The sequence below is a fragment of the Aspergillus ochraceoroseus genome (assembly GCF_002846915.1).
Source record: "Aspergillus ochraceoroseus IBT 24754 chromosome Unknown P175scaffold_1, whole genome shotgun sequence".
NCBI lineage: Eukaryota > Fungi > Ascomycota > Eurotiomycetes > Eurotiales > Aspergillaceae > Aspergillus > Aspergillus ochraceoroseus.
The window spans coordinates 5,105,244-5,122,778 of record NW_024468476.1 but is presented as its reverse complement, the minus strand read 5'-3'; the positions used below and the strand labels follow the sequence as shown (position 1 = coordinate 5,122,778).

The following is a 17,535-nucleotide window of genomic DNA, read 5'->3' as shown; positions in this document are numbered from 1 at the left end:
AGCTTACTCCGTACCCGCGACCAACTTGACTCTCCGACCACTTTAAAGAGTCCCACGAATTCTAACTTCTAACGTCTCCGAGAAACCATCTACTAACGGGGTGTTAAGTATTCCACGGTTTATAAACATGGTAAGAATACCAGTTATTTGTCCTGGATCCTCGAAGACATCCCCCTGCCAGCTATGAGAGTGCAGCTGTGCTGACTGAGACAGGGTCCGACTTTCAAACACAGGCTCGAGAGATTTCAATGTCCACGTTAATGTGCCAAAATATCGACTGGATTTGATTGATATTTGTCAATTAAAAGTGTATCGACAATCATCCTACTGCATAGAAACCAGAGAATATCGCTGAAAACTCCTGGGCATGATCTCTGATATTAAGGGACATGTCTCCAATCCGACAGACTACGATGACACTGTGGCGGACATGAATGCCCAAGAACTCAGCTCCAGCGATCCGGTATTGGCTGCTTCGATCAGTAACGATGCAAATCAACCCGATGTTATTCCGGATAGCACCCCGTTATCTGCGACTTGCACGCCGCTCAATGAAACTGACAGAGACAGCGATTTTGCCGTGAAAAAGCAGAGGCGAGTTCGTACAGGTTGTTTCACCTGCAGAGAACGCCACCTCAAATGTGACGAAGCTCAGGGTCAATGCCAAAACTGCCGGAGATCAGGCAGAATATGCAGGCGCGGAATTCGTCTTAACTTCATTGATACACAAACCGTGACGCCTCCACATTACATAAAACCCCTCCCAGGAAATAGCTTTAAGTTCCAAGATGACTCCAGGGCTATAGCTTCCGAGTATGTTGGAGGGAGTGAGAGATATCCTCCTGTACAACAAGACAATCAATTGGAGAGCCATGTCAGCCAAAGCCTTGCGACCATCAACTCGCTCCAGTCAGACCAAAAAGGAAACTCGCCTTTTAAATCCTCGAAGTATGGCTCAAACCGTCATCGTTGTTTGAATGACCCAGAGGGGGTTTTTCTTATGAAATTATTTGTGGAAGAACTCGGACCGTGGATAGACGCCATGGAGGAGACAAAATATGTCAGTGACTAACCTTGGATGCCGCTCTAACTTTTCATTTCTTATTCTCAATAGTTCACTCATATCCTCCCATTTTATGCTCTGGAGGAGCCCATGCTTTACAATGCTCTCATTGCATGCGGCGCACGCCATATGTCCGTCGCAAATCCTTCATATAGCGAGGAAAAGGCTTCATATTTCTATAGCGTCGCCTCGCGCATGCTATCTGATTACTTGAAAGACTCAGACCGTGATTCTGCGCTTTGTGCAACTACTGCGGTTGCCCTTAGTGTCTACGAAATAATGTGCTTTGGACCTGTTCATAGTAGGAGTCATATTATTGCGGCCACCGGTCTGATCAACGAATGTCGGTGGGATTCAACGACGAATGGTCTCGGAGGGGCTTGCTTTTGGTTAAATACCGCTATTGAGCTTACCGGATGCTTGCTTTTCCGACGGAAATTGTCTTCTAACCCAGATTTATGGAGCATCAACATGAATATGGCACCAACCATGCCCTCAATTACTGGAAACGAGGAAATCTGGACTCGCCGTATGATATACATTTGTGCCAAAGTTTCAAATTTCCGTTTATCCATTTCAGAGCCACAGGAGCCAGATAAGCCAAACCACACTAGCATGGTTGGCCAGCAACTACAGGAATGGGAGACTTGTAAGAAGTTGTGTGATGAATGGGCTGCGCTTGCGCCACGATCGATGATGCCGCTCGGTCATCTACAGGCCTGGCAAACGAATTCCAAATCTATTTTCCCAGAGATATGGTAGGTTCTCTACTACCTTAGCTTTCTGACCTATTAGCTTAAATCCTTCAACAGGCTTCTTAAACGCCCTTCAGTTATCGCCCACATGTTTTATCATGTCACAAGGCTTATGCTCGCCAGAACAAATCCTTCGCAACCGAGAATAGCCCCAGAAATGCAGCATGCGCAGCAAGAGCATGCTTACAACGTCTTTGGTGGCGTGGCGAATGTTAAAGATCGGTATGAGACCTTTTCAAAAGATGATTTTAAGATAGTATTCCTGCTAACCCGTCGAAGTGGAATCGCTATAATGTCTATTCCCCTTCTTTTAATGGCTGCGGAATGCTTAATTGCAAGGGATGCACAAGAAGAAGCCCTGGGGATACTTAGTAAAGTGACTCATGGAACAGGTTGGAATTTAGAGCAGATCAAAGGTCAACTTCAGGAAATATGGGCTTGGAGATTGACACACGAACCTCGATCAATCCATTCCACCGCAGATGCAAGCATGTTGTACGATGATTTTGATCCTTTTGAGATTCCCCACGACGTTATGAACCCAGGAATGGATTTTGGGGGCTTTTCGGTGGACAACCATGGCTGTCATTCGTTTGAAGATTATTACCTCGGCTCTTTCCTTGAAGCCTGAGCGACGAGGCTGGAAATTGGATATTAATGCGATATGATATGCCCTTGATTCCCTCTACGTGCTGTCCCACTCTTTTTCCTATCAGTCATGTGTATCTCGCTATTTACCTTAATAGTATAGGTGGGCGGTTTATTTGAGATCGGAGACAGGGGTGTTTCTTTGCGGTAACAGTGGTAAGAACAATGAATATTCATTCGTCAACATGGTATAGTTTTGTCAATCTACTGATTTTGAGTATGGGACCTTTTGTAATGCCAATAGAATCAATTGAATACCTACAAACCGTGGATGTATATATATTGTATGTGTATGCAAAACTGGTCCTTCGTTGCGGCAGGCGAGAACGCCAAGAGTGCGGCCCTCCCACCCAAATATCCTCATGGTTCTCTTTTCCCTAAACATATTCAATTCAGACTTCATCAAACCAACCATTGATTGAAACATAAGGTATCACAAACCACAAACCCTTATAAGAGACTGTGAAGGGAATACTGAAAACAGCTTTGTCTCCTACAAAGACATCACTCGAAATGAGTGTTGATACAACACAGCCTCGACAACCACCAGCAACTCCCACTTACATCTTACGCGGACATGTCGCCCCAATCCATGCCCTACAAATCTTTAATACAAACCTTCGCATAGTGTCAGGAGACGCCGATGGCTGGATTATCGTATGGGATCTTGTATTCAAGCGCCCCATAGCGGTATGGAAAGCGCACGAGGGAGCCGTCCTCGAAGTCAAAGGATTCGGCCTGGCAGCTGGAGCGATGACAGAAATATACACGCACGTTCCCTTCAGCCATACATATAGCTAATTCACTAACTCTCTCATGACAGACACGGAAGAGATCATAAGCTAAAAGTGTGGAGGTTCCGAGTGCAAGACGAGGAGTCTCTCCAAAAAACTCTTCCGGTTGATATCGGCGACTCGTCTCAATCAGGCACTGGGAACCAACCCTGGCTTGTGCATTCTCTGCCCGTGAATGCGCTGAACTTTTGCGCATTCTCTATGCAGTTCCTCGAGACTGGTCTACATACACATGAAGACGATGGAAGTAAACCATCCGATAGTGTTCCCCCGTCATCTGCGCTCATCGCGGTCCCGAATGCCCTGGACTCTGGCGCTATTGATTTATTCCATCTACCTAGGGAACGCAGAATCTGCACGATCCCTGCGGACCCCACCGTGAAAACTGGAATGGTTATGGCTGCGCATCTAACCACATCTCAATCCGGAGAGTTGTACGTTGCGGCCGCTTACGAGGATGGACACGTCATGGTGTTCGGTCATCGAGGGGCCGTCAAGGAGAAAGATTTCTCTAGCAATGGGTCGTGGAAGTGGGAAAAACTCTACATATCTCGCCCCCATTCTCAGCCTGTATTGTCGATCGATGTCTGTTGTGCTACTGGAGACTATTTCCTCTCTTCTTCTGCGGACGCCCTGCTTGTCAAGCATCCTATTCCTCGCCTTGGAGCTTCGGCTTCGACGGCCCGGACCGTACAGGTAGAGCAGTCGCCTTTGAGGACTATAAATACGAAGCATGCCGGCCAGCAGGGTTTACGGGTTCGCTCAGATGGAAAGATATTTGCCACTGCCGGGTGGGATTCAAGGGTCAGGGTTTATTCATGCAAGACGATGAAGGAGCTAGCGGTGCTTAAGTGGCACAAGGATGGGTGCTATGCAGTTGCGTTTGCGCATGTTTCTTCCATTTCGAATATAGGTGACTTGTCTCCTACTCCTGGCCCGGAATCTACCCTAGGGAAGGCCGGAGACGAAGAGAACGGGGCGCAGCTTACGAAGCGTGAAGAAAGGGATTTTTCACTTGCTCAAGTCCAGCGCCAGAGAAGCCAGAAGGTGCAAAATACACACTGGCTAGCTGCTGGGTCGAAAGATGGAAAGATCTCATTGTGGGATATCTACTGAGGCCAGGGATCGCTATTTACAAATAAAACCACGGAACTAAGCAATATTGAACTCGCTTGCTCCCGCCATCTGCTCCCTCATCTTGGCTCTCATCTTCTGTGCCACAGCTGTTGGATCGGGGCCGGAGCCGAAATCGTCGTCATCGTCATTTCCTCGGCCGCCAGACGGTGCCTTTCTCTTTTTCCCGGGGACCGACTTCCTCTCAGCCTTGAAATCCTTCTTGGTGTCGTCCTTCCCTTGTCTTAAACCGGGGACGTTGATCTTTCCTGGACGGTCACGCAGACCAAAGCTCTTTGCAAGATGTCCCAGGTGGAGTTCCTTGATGTTGAAGATGTGTCGTTCATTGGCGATGTGGGTGGCGTAAGCGCGGATATGGGATTGATACGCGCGTCTCGCCATTTCAAGGTATTCTGGATTCTCCAAGGCCCATCGTTCAACATCCAACTGCCATTCGGTAGCCTTATCATCCCAGTCTTTGTTCTGGGACTCCACATTTCCACCGAATCCACGCTTGAGCATATCATCCGCAGTTGTGCGTGTAAGCGCCTTCCCACCATCCCTGTAACTACGCTTGAGAATTTCAACGTAGTTTTCTTCGCATCCGGGTAGGAGGAAAATATGGGCACGGCCGTCACGTCCAAGGCGGGCAGTACGACCAATTCGGTGCAAATGTTCATCCGAGCTGAAAGCAGGATCATATTCGACAACAAGGTCAACGTTCGGCAAGTCCAAACCTCGAGATGCGACGTCGGTACAGATCAGTACAGAGGGATCACGATTTTTGGCGAATGAGGACAAAGTGGCAGTTCGAATGTGCTGGGGAAGGGAACCGTGAAGTTTGTACATGGTGACAGCGTTTGAGGGGTTGGAGAAAGCAGTGGCTGGCGCGATTGTTCCGTGGGCTGAAGTCTCAGATTCCTTTTTCTCTGTATCTTCGGCGTCGCTAGATTCTGTTTTTTCTAGCGCATCTTGGAGTTTTCGTGTAAATACCTCAAAGTGAAAATTGACTGAATCTGCACATGAAACGAACACAATAGCTTTCATACAAGATCCTTTTCGCATGAATGTTCGCTTCAAGAAAGCAGTGAGCGTTACTAGCCTGAGCTTCGATGCAACAATGGAATAAGACTGTTTAAGCTGCGCAGGAACCTTGAACGCAGCATCTTCGCCGTTCTCGTTGGTGTTCTCTCCGTCCTCGTCCGTAGGGTCTGCTTTAATATGGACCGCATCCTTCAAACTGATCTCGCCCAATTTTTGAACATTCATTTTAAGGGTGGCGGAACAAAGGATTGTTGCTCTTTTCCCGGGAATTCCCGGGATCCGACTAGGTCGTAGTCTTGCATCGAGTTTCTTGATGATACCTTGTAGCTCTTGCTCGAAACCGAGCTCCATCAAGCGATCACCCTCGTCCAGTACCAACCACCGCACATTACTCACGTCCAAAGCCTGGGTATTCTCGAGATGGTCCGCAAGCCGTCCAGGTGTAGCGACTAGGATATTCAACCCTTTTCTCAGCCGTGCCTTTTCCGATTTTTTCTTCTCTCCACCAATCACAGTTCCTGCCACAATCCAATGCGCACAGCGCAGTAACCCCTCCAAAACCACTGAGATCTGCTTGCACAATTCTCTGGTTGGTGCAAGGATAATCGCAAACAGGCCACTGTCCCGCTGGACGCTTGCCTCGCCCTCGTTTTTTGTCTTTGAAAGATCCATTATGCGTTGCACTAACGGCAACAAATAAGCCAATGTCTTGCCCGAACCAGTTTCCGCCTGAATAAACGCATCGGTTTCCTCTTTGAGAAGTTGGGATATTGAAGCCTTCTGAATTGCCGTTGGCGCTTTCAGCTCGAGCTTTGTGAGTAGGTGCGCTGCAAGGATCGGCGACAAACCAAGGTTCGTAAAGGTATCGAGTCCATCAATCAATGGAGCGTTTGTCGGTTTCGCATCTTCAACAGCTTCATCTTCATCTTGAGCCTCCATAGCGTTCTGTGGCCTGGGATTCTTGGAGAATAGCGAGGATACTATCTGGCGTGGATGCGAGGAACGCGGATGTTGTCTCTCAGAAGATGGGCCAGACCTATGCGACCCTGACTGAAATCCTCCATCGGTCCGTTGTCTCTTAGCAGGGCGATTGGCCGGTACCTGAATGCGGTTTGGATTCTTCGGGTCAGATTCGGTGTTGTCCTTATTACTTCCGCTCTTCTTGGGGTTTTGCGTCCGGTATTGGGCGATCTTCTTGACGCTTAATCGCTCGCGCCACGTGCCACCTTTGATTTTAGTCTCTGGTTTTATAACATCGGTCCCCAGAGAAAAGTTCAGGAGCATGCCATCGTCAGCCATGATGAATAAATGGACGACAGTTGGCTGCGATTCCCGGTCGAACTTTTGTCAGAGTTGAGCTTTTGGCGCTGCGGACGGAAAGTTTGGGAAAAGGCTTTACTACAGAAGGAAATTTTCGCGGGCCGAATCTGCTTCCGAGCCCTCATCATGTGCCCTATTTTCCTGTTTGGGAAGTACATACAATCAACGACTTGGATGCTGGGTTTGTTGTATTAGAAAGGCGAATGAAAAGTTATTTTGATTATGCCTGGATTAATGGTTGTTTTATTTCTATCGACTGCTTTTCGGAGTCATGCCTCATCACTGGTTGCTCCTGAATATTTCGTCCAATGGACCCGATAAATGTATGAATCTTGTACAAGCTGAACCACCGCATTCCTGCGCTGGATAGGGTATATACTATTTTTACTATGTAACGCCTGCATATCATACATTGCTTTCGTCCATCGTCAATTCAAAGGCTTCAAGATCAGATTATCGATCAGCCGTACGGAAACCTTCCCATCCCCTAAACCGCAGTCTTCTCCAGAATTGGTTTCTTCAAGAGGGAGCATCTTGACCGCGCCGCTCAGAATAGCTCCCTTGGTGGCATCCACAATGTCGACCTCCTCAAGAGTATCAGGGTCCGCAAGAGAGATATAATCAACCTCAAACAATACCCTCTCAGCGGGGGATAGAGCTTCCTGCTTGGATAAAACCTCTTGAGTGATACTCTTGGCGGCGCTTAGAATATCATCGCGGCTGAGGTTTCGGGATTTATACGCCTTCTCAGATGCTTTTAAAGCCATATACAGAACGAGGCCGACTGTCCGTCTCCTTGATCCCAAATATACATTCCTTGAGCTCATAGCCAAACCGTCCTCCTCACGCACTGTGCTCCCAATTTTAACCTCGGTATCGATGTGGAAATCCTTAACCATCCGCTTGATGACCACCGTTTGCTGGATATCTTTTTGACCAAAATAAACACGGTCTGCGGTGACGATATTGAAAAGCTTCATACAGACGGTCGCCACCCCCCGGAAGAAAACAGGACGAGAAGCACCTTCAAGCTTCTTCGACAAAGGTGTTATGGTGACGAACGAGCCATCACCATCGGTTTCCGAAGAAGGAGGAAGTGTCGGGTACATAATCTTAGAAGTCGGGGCTAGGATAGCTGTGATGCGGCCAGTATTCCCTCCTGCATTGGCAAGCTCATCATTCAATCGCTCTAATTTCTCGACGTCGGAGTCCCATGTACGCGGGTAACTAGAGAGATCTTCATTGACCCCAAATTGGGTCGGGTTGACATAGATGCTCACGAATACGTCCGTATTTTCCGCTGCTGCCTGACGAATGAGGGATAGATGGCCCTCGTGGAGCGCACCCATGGTCGGAACGAGGCCTACACTCCTCTTCGCCAACAGAAGCCCTCGACGCAGCTCTCGGAGAGGTGGAACATCGCGAAATACTTGGAAGGAGTAGTGGCGGAGGGACCTGGCGGGGAAAGTTGCGGGGTTTCGGAATAGAGAGGAGGCAACTGGGAAGGAATTTGAAGTTAGAAAACAGCACATCGAAAACAAAAAAGATACTCATACTGACGAGGATATCTTACGGAGTAATTGCCTTGGCCTGCAGAACATTGTGACCCTCAGCTGTCCGGGCAATGAGCTCGGTTTGCCGCGGAGTAGCTGGATGGGCGCACAGAGAACAAATTGTTCACAAGCTGTCGCGTGGGGAGGATGGGGGCATGGGAACATAAAATAGTATCTATCTGTTCGGACGAAAGGAAACTATCACCAGAACATTCCCATTCTGAGTTTGAATGCTGCAATGGTGGAAGCTCTGAATTAGTCTCGTGCTAATTACTGCGGCGTTGAAAGCATCCCAGGTGGACTCCATAAATTACAGGCATCGAGTTTCTAGAACGGAAACTTTACCAGCCGTTAACCCGCGGTACAATGAGGTGCAAAAGCGGTGTTTACTTGCTAAGAGGGTAGAATTTCCCCCCGAATAGGGCGTAGGTGACTTGTATACATGAATTGACAAGATTTGTTGATTCACTCCCTGACTCAAAGTTGAAGGAATGCACACAACACAGGGACTTTCAAGCCAATATGCCATCAAGTAGCTGCGCCTGCAGGAACATAGTATTTCCGATACCGATATAACATCACGTGACTACATGATTATAGTTAATCCGCGCCGGGACAGATCTTCAGATGCGTCAGCACCGAGGTACCTTCGGCCCGAAACCTGGGGGAGGCACCGATGGGGACGATCCGTGCATTCGGTTGTGACTTTTATCAGGACCGGGGAAGGGACGTTTCTTCTGCCACTATTTGAGTTATGTCATGATCTTTTCGATTCTCTTCAGTGGTTTGAGGAACTCAATGCCCCCCCTTTGCTGATTGATCCTTTCCATACCTTCACCTCTGCCACCTCCTGAGATCCCTCTCTCCAAGTGAAGATGCCGTCGGAAAAGTCACCCGTGGGCGAGTCGGCTCCGGACCTCGAAATCGTTGGAGATCAAGTTACGATCCATCCAAGCGGTTATACCGGAGGACCTGAGCAAGATGGACAGATCACGGAGCGCAATCTGGTCCACAATATGGCGCGCTTTCGTGAGAACCCGTTCGATTTCCTACGCGAAGTGAGTTTGTATATGATGTCCGGTACCGGCTGGCGCGCCTACGATGAGGTTGTGGGACAACCTATATACTACTCGGGGTTTACGGAACGCATTAAAACCCTCATCTTGGCTAGCCCTATTTTGCAGGATAAAGTGAAGGAATTGGCGGAAGCGCGACTGGCCGTTGAGGAGAAAGAAGGGCTGCTACAGGTCAAGGCCGGTCCTTTTGCTAGGAACAGGACACAACGGCGAAATGAGCTCGAGAATAATCTTAAGGAAGTTGTGGATCGCATGCTGGACAGTATGATCTGCAAGATGGAAAGCAAGAGATTCATCCGTGGCGCATACTATATTGCTACGCAGTGTGTCACCCGCGCGTACCATCAAGGTAAGCTTGCGTTCACAATTTGCGATATGGTATTGTGGACTAATAAGCGGCTGCAGGAATCCACGTATCGAGTGAAGAAGTTCTCCGCTTGAGAGCTGTTGCGGACGAGGCTACAAAAAAGAAACAATCCATCGTTTTCTTACCGTGCCACAAGTCTCATGTGGATTATGTTTCACTGCAGATTATCTGTTACCGCCTGGGGATTGCCTTGCCAGTCGTAGTTGCGGGCGACAACCTAAATATTCCCCTGCTTGGCCCATTTTTACAGCATGCAGGTATGTTCAATTGACTCGCGTGCATTAGTCAGTCCATTTCTCTGATGTGCTTTAGGTGCCATGTGGATTCGGAGAAGCTTTGGGAACGATCCACTATATAATACTGTCGTACAAGCTTATATCGATACAATTTTACAGCAAGGATACAACTTCGAATGCTTCATTGAAGGTGGTCGATCACGCACTGGAAAGCTATTGTCCCCGAAATTCGGAATTCTCAATTTCATCGTTGAAAGCGTGCTATCTGGGAGGGTTGAAGACACTATCATATGTCCTGTCAGCACACAATATGACAAAGTCATTGAAACTGAGTATGACCCGCATTATCCTTTATTGTCAACCAAGTTTCTGACCTTTTTTTTAGATCTTATATCAGTGAGCTTCTTGGCCAACCTAAGCGAAAGGAAAACCTGGCAGACTTCCTTTCGTCATCGTCTGTGTTGTCTCTGAAACTTGGCCGTGTGGACGTTCGTTTTCATGAGCCGTGGAGCCTCCGAGAGTTCATCACCCAGCAACTAACTAGACTACCTGGCCAATTGCAGCTGAAGAATGGAATTTCACTCAGCTATACAGAGAGAGGCAGAGTTTTAAGAGCGTTAGGATATAGAGTACTCTCAGATATAAACAAGGTCTCTGTGATGATGCCTACTGCACTGGTTGGAACGGTTCTGTTAACTCTCCGTGGACGTGGAGTCGGAAAAGGCGAATTAGTACGCCGCGTTGAGTGGCTATGCGACCGTGTCCGAGCGAAAGGAGGCCGGGTTGCTCACTTTTACCGATATCGGACAGAAGTGGTTGTTGATCGAGCTCTTGAAGTCCTTGGGCCTGAAATTGTGGGAGAGGTAGCTGGTCTGGTCGAGCCGACCTTCTACGCCGTCGACCGTTTTCAGCTTTCTTTCTACAGAAATATGACAATCCACTTGTTTATTACAGAGGCTCTTGTTTCCGCAGCTATGTATACAAGGGTGAAACAAGGTGGTGGACCTTCCTATCAACGAATTTCCATCGGTGACCTCATACACCAAGTGTCTTTCTTATCACAGGTATATCGATATTTGATTTCATTATCCTGCAATATACTAACGTTCAATAGCTTTTCCGTGGAGAATTTATCTTCCCACCTGACGGCTTGACTACAAACTTGGAAAATGCTTTACGTGGCTTGGAGAAAGACAAGGTGATCACTGTGACGAGAGACTCCTCCGGGGCACCCCTGTATGTTGAGCTGAGTGACACTGAGCGCCAATGTGGCCGGGAGAATTACGATTTCTACTGCTTTCTTATTTGGCCATTTATTGAAACTGCGTGGCTTGGTACCGTGTCTCTGCTGGGACTCACTCCGCCTTTAAATGGACCAAAGGATGTCTGGATTGACCTTAGCAAGGCCCAGAATAACGCACAACTCGTGAGTACATGACTAGATGTGATGAGTTAAGTACTGACCTGGATGCCAGTTGGGTAAAACCTTATACCACCAAGGAGACCTTTCTTATTTCGAAGCTGTCAATAAAGAGACGCTAAAGAATTCCTATGAGCGTTTCGCAGAGGAAGGCATCATTATTGTCGCCAGAAGTAAGGAACCTCGTGCCTCTGCCAAGATGAGACTCGCCCCCGAATGGACTCCAGAACGAGATCCTGACAGCGGCAAGTTGCTTCCTCAGGGGCGGCTTTGGGATTTCATGGAACTGATTGCGCAGTCCAGACGTGAAGGGTAAGCTCTTATTTCTGACGTACTCCCTCTGTTCAAAAACAGAATATTCGCTAACGCAATGCAGGAAAAACCGACGCGATGGGGCCACTGTCTCATCTCGTGTTTTGACCATGTCTGACATCGTTGGACGGAAGCTCTTTGAAAGTGCCGAAAGTCAGGACCCTGAAGCCAATGTCTCGACCCGTGCGCCACGCAGAAAGGCTATCACACCGAGTTCCAAACTATGAGGGCATACTCGTTTCTCTTACCATTTAATTTTCATCATTCTTTGTTTCTTATTATCTGTCAATACCCCATGTCCTACAGTGTTCAGTTCTTTTCATGTATTATATTGTATCTATATTCTGTTACTTTTCGCCTTTATTACTCCATTCATGATTATTCTACGTTTCCTGCTTGTTTATTGCTAAAGCTTCGGGATAGAAATATTCCCTGGAAGGCGTCCATGAAATAAAGAATATAATCACCACATTTCCAAGCAGCTTTTGTGCTGCAACGTCTATATCCAGGCTATCTGTGGGAAAATCCAGGGAGGGAGACTTGAGCCTCTTTTGAAAAGTACTTCGGAGAAGGGCCTTGGATGGGGTTTTCCATAAGTTAAGTTATATATATATATGCTTGGTCCTGTAAAGAGTGTGTTGCCCTATTCTGTGTAGTATACCTACGCTGTGGGGATTCCAAATTTGAATCCTATACTATATCTTTACTAAAAATGTAGAATGTCCTCTCTATATTAAGAATCATGATGATATTTCTGATATCTGAGGCATCTTAGATTTCTACAAATGTCTCTGTACGAGGGGGCTTAGCTGATACTAGAAGCTAGCTGTGCCAGCTATAGAAACTCTCGTTGAAATCATCAAATCGGATCTGTATCTACTGATTCTGTGTTCAACCCAAGTTGCAATAACACAGATTCTCATTCACCTTACCAAGTCAGCAACCCTCAAGCTCTGCTCAGAATCCTTGCTGGTCTTAAAGCAGTCAAACTCTTTCCACCTCTTTCTTCTCTTCTCCCACCAACGCCAACAACCTCACCTTTCACACAATCAGCCATCTATCCGTCAACTCCACCCAACTCATCTAAGCATTCCACCAAGAGCCTTAAAAATGCGCTGGACCAAAGAAAACGAAGAAATCGTACGACTTCCCTTTACCTGTTCATGACCCTGAGAAGCTAACACTCCGACATCCAGCTCTGGCGCACCTTCTTCGAGACTCAGAATGTCAACATTGATCTCGACAAGCTCGCTAACGGCTGGCGTAAGTCTAGTCTGTCCTCCCTTCAGTCTGCAGTGATCTAAAGATATACATATATATCTATCTATATATATATATTTCATACTTTAGCGGGAGCAGAAAAGCCCACCCCCAAAGCTCTCAAAGAGCATCTTTCCAAGTTCCGCAAAAACCTCAGGGGCGAAAACACCGTGACCTTCAGCATGAGCGTCAAGCGTAAGACCGACTCGGATGTTGATGGCTCGCCTCAGAAGAAACGCACGCCCAAGAAGGCAAAGAAGGAAAAAGTGCAGGAGGAAGTTTCGGGTGATGATGCGTGACTACTAAGCTGCTTCTGCTTTGGAGAGGCTTGATTTGAATGAGAAAGCAAGCATTGTACTCTCGGAAATCTATGGAGATTATGAATTAGGGGAACTTGGATTATGGGTTGCGGGGGGGGGCGGGGAGTTCAATGCTGAGGGTTAGAAGGGAGGGTTTAGAACTGGATCCAGTCTTTAAAGCGAAAAAAGAAAAAAAAAGAATACGACGATGATTTCCAAGTTCATTGGTCTGGCCTGTCTCAGAGAAGCCTTTTTTTCCCCCTCTCATGCTACATACCCTAGTTATGTAGTAGCTCTGCTTCAATCCTCAGATTTAAAGATCCCCACCAACAGTGGACCACATCTCATTCAAAAACACAAGAAAGCAAGGAACCAATATCCAAGGCCCGTAGAATGTTTTCTACGCTTCCGTTTTCTCCTTCACAATGGCAATATCCTCAGTCTTGGCCTTTTTCTTCGAAGAACGTGGCCGACCACGTTTACGCTTCTGAGACGTTTCCCCCGGGGAATTGGGATCTTGTTTGTCTTCTTCGCTCCCAGTGTTGGCATTGGCGTCGGGTGTTTCTTCAGCTTTCTTTCTGAGCCTGACGAGCCGGTTCTGAACGGCACCCGGGAGACAGTCTGGGATATCCGTGTTAGTTCTAGTTGCCTTCTCCTCGCTTGTAACAGAGGTATAGAATGTAAATCAAAGCAATATAGAGAGAGAGGTACCTGAACCCATAAAGGCGGCCAGTTTATCGATATCTAGCTTCAGCTTTGCGTCTCTGAGCTGGTTGAATATGCCGAGGAGTAGCTGCGTGATGGTGGGTCAGTAGGGTATAGTATATTTGAATAGGGAGCAGAGAGAGAGGTAGGATAGTGTATGTATGTATGTATGTACCTTTGCATCGGCTTCAGAGTTCCAAACCATCGGCATTTTGGATCGCTTGGATTGGTGTTCTTGGGTATGAAGTGAGGATTACTCTGGCTTGGAGCTTGGAGGATGTATTTGATTATTGATTGTGGTTTGTGGTTTGTAGAGGAAGAGGAAAGTAAACGAAACCTGAGGGTTTTATGGGCAACTGTTGCGAGGTAAAGTAAAAGTAAGCTGAATCTTTAATGACTTTACTGCTTTGTTTATTTATGTTATTTTTTTGACGTCCTTTGACCATGCAATGATATCTCTCAATTCAAATATGAATACAACAGGGTTCAACATTACCATACAGATAGTTAACTAGTTTATATGTATAAGTAATCAGGTTGTAGAAACCCCAGAACATTCTATTATATTGTATATCGAAACCCGTGGTGCAAGCGCTTGGTCGTTGCCATATCAATCCCTTCGGCCTCTGCTGTCTTCTCCAACCTAGCCAGCTCAACTTCGGTCATATGCGAATCTTCAATTTCTATACCGTCAAGCTTCCGATTTTCCCTCACTAGCATCATGCGCAGCACTATGCTCAGGACCGCAGCTGCAAAGACCAGCCCAGTGACAATCCCAAGTGCAAGCCGGAAGTGAGGCGCGTCCTGATTGCGGTATGTAAAAGGCGTCCATATATTTGCTGAGTTCGCCACTGTACTGATGAATCCATACGCCGCGGCGCGTTTCGCAGGCGGCCGTGAGATACAGGTGGCGATCCAAGCAGAGATGGTGTTGTTCATAGGGTAAATTAAAAGCATAAGGAAAGTTGAAAAGTACTTGATCCCGAACGTATCCACCGTCATGAATATAACAAACCCGGCTATGGCAATGGGAGCTGGATACATGATGAACCAGAATCGGTTCCCTACCTTGTCGCTAAGATAGCTGTGAAGACAACTATAGAAGGCGATAAACATGTACGGAGGAGCAACTAGTAGCAAAGACACGATATGGCTGTATCCTAGTGTTGCAGTAAGTGTGGGAAAGAAATTCTGACATCCAATCGCCCCGATGATGCACATATTGATTGCTGCCATGACGTAGAGCTTGATATCGGCCAGGGCTAGCTTGAGGCCCTGCACCTGGGACATGCCACCAGATATGTCAAGGTCAGCCTGTAAAGCATCGAGAGTTAAGCGTCGGATTGCTAGTATGTGGTTAGACACACGACGTTGCGATAAGGAGTTCGTTTGGTAGACAAACCAACTTGCTTCATTTCTGGCGCAAGGGCTGTCCAGGTGTGAGGGAAATTAGGTAGACAGGATATGATAGCGATTCCGCCAGATATAGATACTATCTTAAAGGTTAGTTGTGCGGCATCTTGACCGGGTTTTATCATAGTGGAGAGAAGTCCCGCCTACCTGCACCTTCTATGATGTATAGCCATTGCCATGCTGAAAGCCCACGAACCCCATCTAGTCCACTTAAAATTCCTGCGGCTATTAGTGAGCCAAAAGCGGCCGCCACTAGACCTGCCGCGAGGTATATGCTTATGCGGAGGGTAAGTTCTGTTTTCTTGTACCATCTCTTCGAGAAAATGTGAGCGTGATTTGGCCTTGCGAGAATTGGGAATCAACACCTTACCGTAAGGTAAAATAAGATTCCAGGATATACGGGGGCCTCTACGTTGACACCAACGAAGAGACTGATTAGCGCCAGGAAGCAGTATACATATCGATGGGTAAATGACCCCAAGCACTGACCAACGATTCCTAAGATAATTCTGCATGCCAGCATGCCCTGGAAATTATGCACCCTGGCTGTGCAAGTTGTGACTATGCCCCAGGCAATAGTAGAGAGACCAATATGCAACGCAGGTCGACCGTAATGGTTGAGCAGCAAATTCGAAGGTACCTGGAGAAAGATATAGCCCAAATAATAAATGCACAGTGCAGTCTGATATTGTGCATCGGTCATTTTGAGGTCCTTTTCCAAGTGTTGAAGCCGGGCAGCCGCATAGTTGGTTCTATCGAATGTTAACGACGACACATCCAGCCGGGGACGTACATACCTGTCGATGCAGCTAAGGAAAAACGTCAAGCAAACCAGGGGCAGGATTATGAGATCGAGTTTCCATACGAGCTTCTTTTCGATTTGCTTTTCATGCTCTGTAAGAGTCGTGTCCGGGTTCTCATTATCACCATTAAGTCTGCCACCGTCAACTGCGGGTGGATTTGTCATTGTCTACTTCTTTCTTCCTGGAGCTGGCAATGCATAGACTGGACCTCGGGAGACTGCTTTTGGGTATCGATATAGTAGGTCCATAGTTGCCTTCTTTTAAGAGTCCCAGCCGTGGCCTTGGAGAGAAATTTGTGCTTAACAACACATTCCTTGAGATGGGCCCGTTACACAAAATTGGCGGACTAAAGGAAGCTCTTGCATGTCGATCGACTAATAATAGTTCATCTTAAATTATGCTTTTGCCCTCGTTTCTTCCCTTCTCGGAATCCTGATCCAATAGACTCATACACTAACTACTATGCCACGGAACTTGACAGGACAGGCGGTGGATCTATAACATTAATGAATCTCATAACTCTCAACTTCTACGAACAACTCGATCCTCCCGAGCTGTGAGAATGTCTGGTTTACTGTCAAACCTGCAACAGAGCGAGTGGCTGGCGGGAAGGTATTCTTGCATTGATTAATTGCTTCATTGGCCCCTTACTGCGCGCCCTTACCGAACTACGTATATCATGGGTTTGCCATTAATTGTCGTGGAATAATTCCTTCATACTTCATTGGTTCCATTTGGCTCTTGCCCTGTAGCTTCCACTGAAGTATATATAAGTAATGAGCAGTTACTTACCGTTGCTGGAAGAATGATATCCGACTAAACCTCCGTCCCATGCTTCAAAGTCTCCTTTCTCATCACCAGACTAAAGATAACTATTCTCAAAAGACATACTCTTGTGGTCTTCCAGCACGAGATAAGTTTTCTATGATTAGTGTTTATTCAGCTTGTGGGCTGCTGTATATGAATACAATCCCGTGTAGGTGGAAATACATTCTGAAGTCAAGATCCCTGTAGGACAAAATATACCGTGTACCAATACTAGTGACTTATATTTCTCAGTCTAAATTAAAATGCATCCAAGGGATTCCTACAATAGTCCGTAAAATATAGACTGGCGAATGCGAGGTGAACTTGATTCAAGGTTACCTTGTGCTTGCATGTACATAGTAGCTCCAGGGACTCGAGTTAATCTGGTCCAAAAACTTGCCTGTTTTAGTTGGAGATGATGTGCGTGGAACAGCCTCATTCCGAGTTCAAGAGGAGTGATATCAATGACCGAGGAGATGTAAAAAGTGCTATCTCCCACCAATTGCAGCCGGTCTGATGCTTGATGAATTAACTATTGCAAGACACT

The 17,535-nt window shown here is 46.9% G+C and overlaps 8 protein-coding genes across 8 annotated transcripts; 4 read left to right on the top strand and 4 right to left on the bottom strand.

Moving 5' to 3' along the window:
* Window positions 1–74: 74 nt before the first annotated feature.
* On the top strand, window positions 75–2,689 carry P175DRAFT_0498486 (Zn(II)2Cys6 transcription factor). The gene is made up of 5 exons (XM_040896513.1): window positions 75–130; window positions 214–1,060; window positions 1,115–1,821; window positions 1,876–2,040; window positions 2,098–2,689. The coding sequence occupies exons 2-5, from the start codon at window positions 368–370 to the stop codon at window positions 2,447–2,449; spliced, it is 1,917 nt and encodes a 638-aa protein (XP_040756760.1). The 5' UTR covers window positions 75–130; window positions 214–367; the 3' UTR covers window positions 2,450–2,689.
* A 290-nt stretch (window positions 2,690–2,979) lies between these two features.
* Window positions 2,980–4,376, top strand: P175DRAFT_0506832 (WD40 repeat domain-containing protein; the record flags this gene model as incomplete). The annotated part of the gene is made up of 2 exons (XM_040898224.1): window positions 2,980–3,236; window positions 3,290–4,376. 2 exons carry the CDS (start codon window positions 2,980–2,982, stop codon window positions 4,374–4,376), a joined length of 1,344 nt encoding a protein of 447 aa, XP_040756759.1.
* Window positions 4,315–6,759, bottom strand: dbp7 (putative ATP-dependent RNA helicase). The gene has a single exon (XM_040894508.1). It carries the CDS (start codon window positions 6,714–6,716, stop codon window positions 4,413–4,415), a length of 2,304 nt encoding a protein of 767 aa, XP_040756758.1. The 5' UTR covers window positions 6,717–6,759; the 3' UTR covers window positions 4,315–4,412.
* A 204-nt stretch (window positions 6,760–6,963) lies between these two features.
* On the bottom strand, window positions 6,964–8,389 carry P175DRAFT_0498483 (pantoate--beta-alanine ligase PAN6). Its single transcript, XM_040896512.1, has 2 exons — window positions 8,311–8,389; window positions 6,964–8,235 (listed from the first exon to the last, which is right to left on the bottom strand). Exon 2 carries the CDS (start codon window positions 8,084–8,086, stop codon window positions 7,166–7,168), a length of 921 nt encoding a protein of 306 aa, XP_040756757.1. The 5' UTR covers window positions 8,087–8,235; window positions 8,311–8,389; the 3' UTR covers window positions 6,964–7,165.
* A 579-nt stretch (window positions 8,390–8,968) lies between these two features.
* Window positions 8,969–12,342, top strand: P175DRAFT_0498482 (lysophospholipid acyltransferase family protein). The gene is made up of 7 exons (XM_040896511.1): window positions 8,969–9,715; window positions 9,772–9,990; window positions 10,046–10,301; window positions 10,355–11,033; window positions 11,084–11,395; window positions 11,445–11,701; window positions 11,766–12,342. Exons 1-7 carry the CDS (start codon window positions 9,166–9,168, stop codon window positions 11,926–11,928), a joined length of 2,436 nt encoding a protein of 811 aa, XP_040756756.1. The 5' UTR covers window positions 8,969–9,165; the 3' UTR covers window positions 11,929–12,342.
* A 260-nt stretch (window positions 12,343–12,602) lies between these two features.
* On the top strand, window positions 12,603–13,349 carry P175DRAFT_0472589 (uncharacterized protein). Its single transcript, XM_040895131.1, has 3 exons — window positions 12,603–12,841; window positions 12,898–12,964; window positions 13,052–13,349. Exons 1-3 carry the CDS (start codon window positions 12,812–12,814, stop codon window positions 13,258–13,260), a joined length of 306 nt encoding a protein of 101 aa, XP_040756755.1. The 5' UTR covers window positions 12,603–12,811; the 3' UTR covers window positions 13,261–13,349.
* Window positions 13,350–13,660: 311 nt separating this feature from the next.
* On the bottom strand, window positions 13,661–14,403 carry P175DRAFT_0539748 (uncharacterized protein; the record flags this gene model as incomplete). Its single annotated transcript, XM_040900339.1, has 3 exons — window positions 14,141–14,403; window positions 13,972–14,053; window positions 13,661–13,881 (listed from the first exon to the last, which is right to left on the bottom strand). Exons 1-3 carry the CDS (start codon window positions 14,174–14,176, stop codon window positions 13,661–13,663), a joined length of 339 nt encoding a protein of 112 aa, XP_040756754.1. The 5' UTR covers window positions 14,177–14,403.
* A 123-nt stretch (window positions 14,404–14,526) lies between these two features.
* On the bottom strand, window positions 14,527–16,345 carry P175DRAFT_0472586 (uncharacterized protein; the record flags this gene model as incomplete). The annotated part of the gene is made up of 6 exons (XM_040895130.1): window positions 14,527–15,311; window positions 15,368–15,457; window positions 15,526–15,691; window positions 15,749–15,786; window positions 15,868–16,130; window positions 16,176–16,345. 6 exons carry the CDS (start codon window positions 16,343–16,345, stop codon window positions 14,527–14,529), a joined length of 1,512 nt encoding a protein of 503 aa, XP_040756753.1.
* Between the last annotated feature and the right edge of the window lie 1,190 nt (window positions 16,346–17,535).

Coding starts and splice junctions, on each gene's coding strand:
- P175DRAFT_0498483 (XM_040896512.1), bottom strand. CDS start 8,086: ATGGGTGCGCTCCACGAGGGCCATCTATCCCTCATTCGTCAGGCAGCA.
- P175DRAFT_0472589 (XM_040895131.1), top strand. CDS start 12,812: ATGCGCTGGACCAAAGAAAACGAAGAAATC. Junction 12,842..12,897: donor CCAAAGAAAACGAAGAAATC/GTACGACTTCCC, acceptor TCCGACATCCAG/CTCTGGCGCACCTTCTTCGA. Junction 12,965..13,051: donor CAAGCTCGCTAACGGCTGGC/GTAAGTCTAGTC, acceptor TTCATACTTTAG/CGGGAGCAGAAAAGCCCACC.
- P175DRAFT_0498486 (XM_040896513.1), top strand. CDS start 368: ATGATCTCTGATATTAAGGGACATGTCTCCAATCCGACAGACTACGAT. Junction 1,061..1,114: donor CCATGGAGGAGACAAAATAT/GTCAGTGACTAA, acceptor TATTCTCAATAG/TTCACTCATATCCTCCCATT. Junction 2,041..2,097: donor GTGGCGAATGTTAAAGATCG/GTATGAGACCTT, acceptor AACCCGTCGAAG/TGGAATCGCTATAATGTCTA.
- dbp7 (XM_040894508.1), bottom strand. CDS start 6,716: ATGGCTGACGATGGCATGCTCCTGAACTTTTCTCTGGGGACCGATGTT.
- P175DRAFT_0498482 (XM_040896511.1), top strand. CDS start 9,166: ATGCCGTCGGAAAAGTCACCCGTGGGCGAGTCGGCTCCGGACCTCGAA. Junction 9,991..10,045: donor CCCATTTTTACAGCATGCAG/GTATGTTCAATT, acceptor GATGTGCTTTAG/GTGCCATGTGGATTCGGAGA. Junction 11,034..11,083: donor AAGTGTCTTTCTTATCACAG/GTATATCGATAT, acceptor AACGTTCAATAG/CTTTTCCGTGGAGAATTTAT.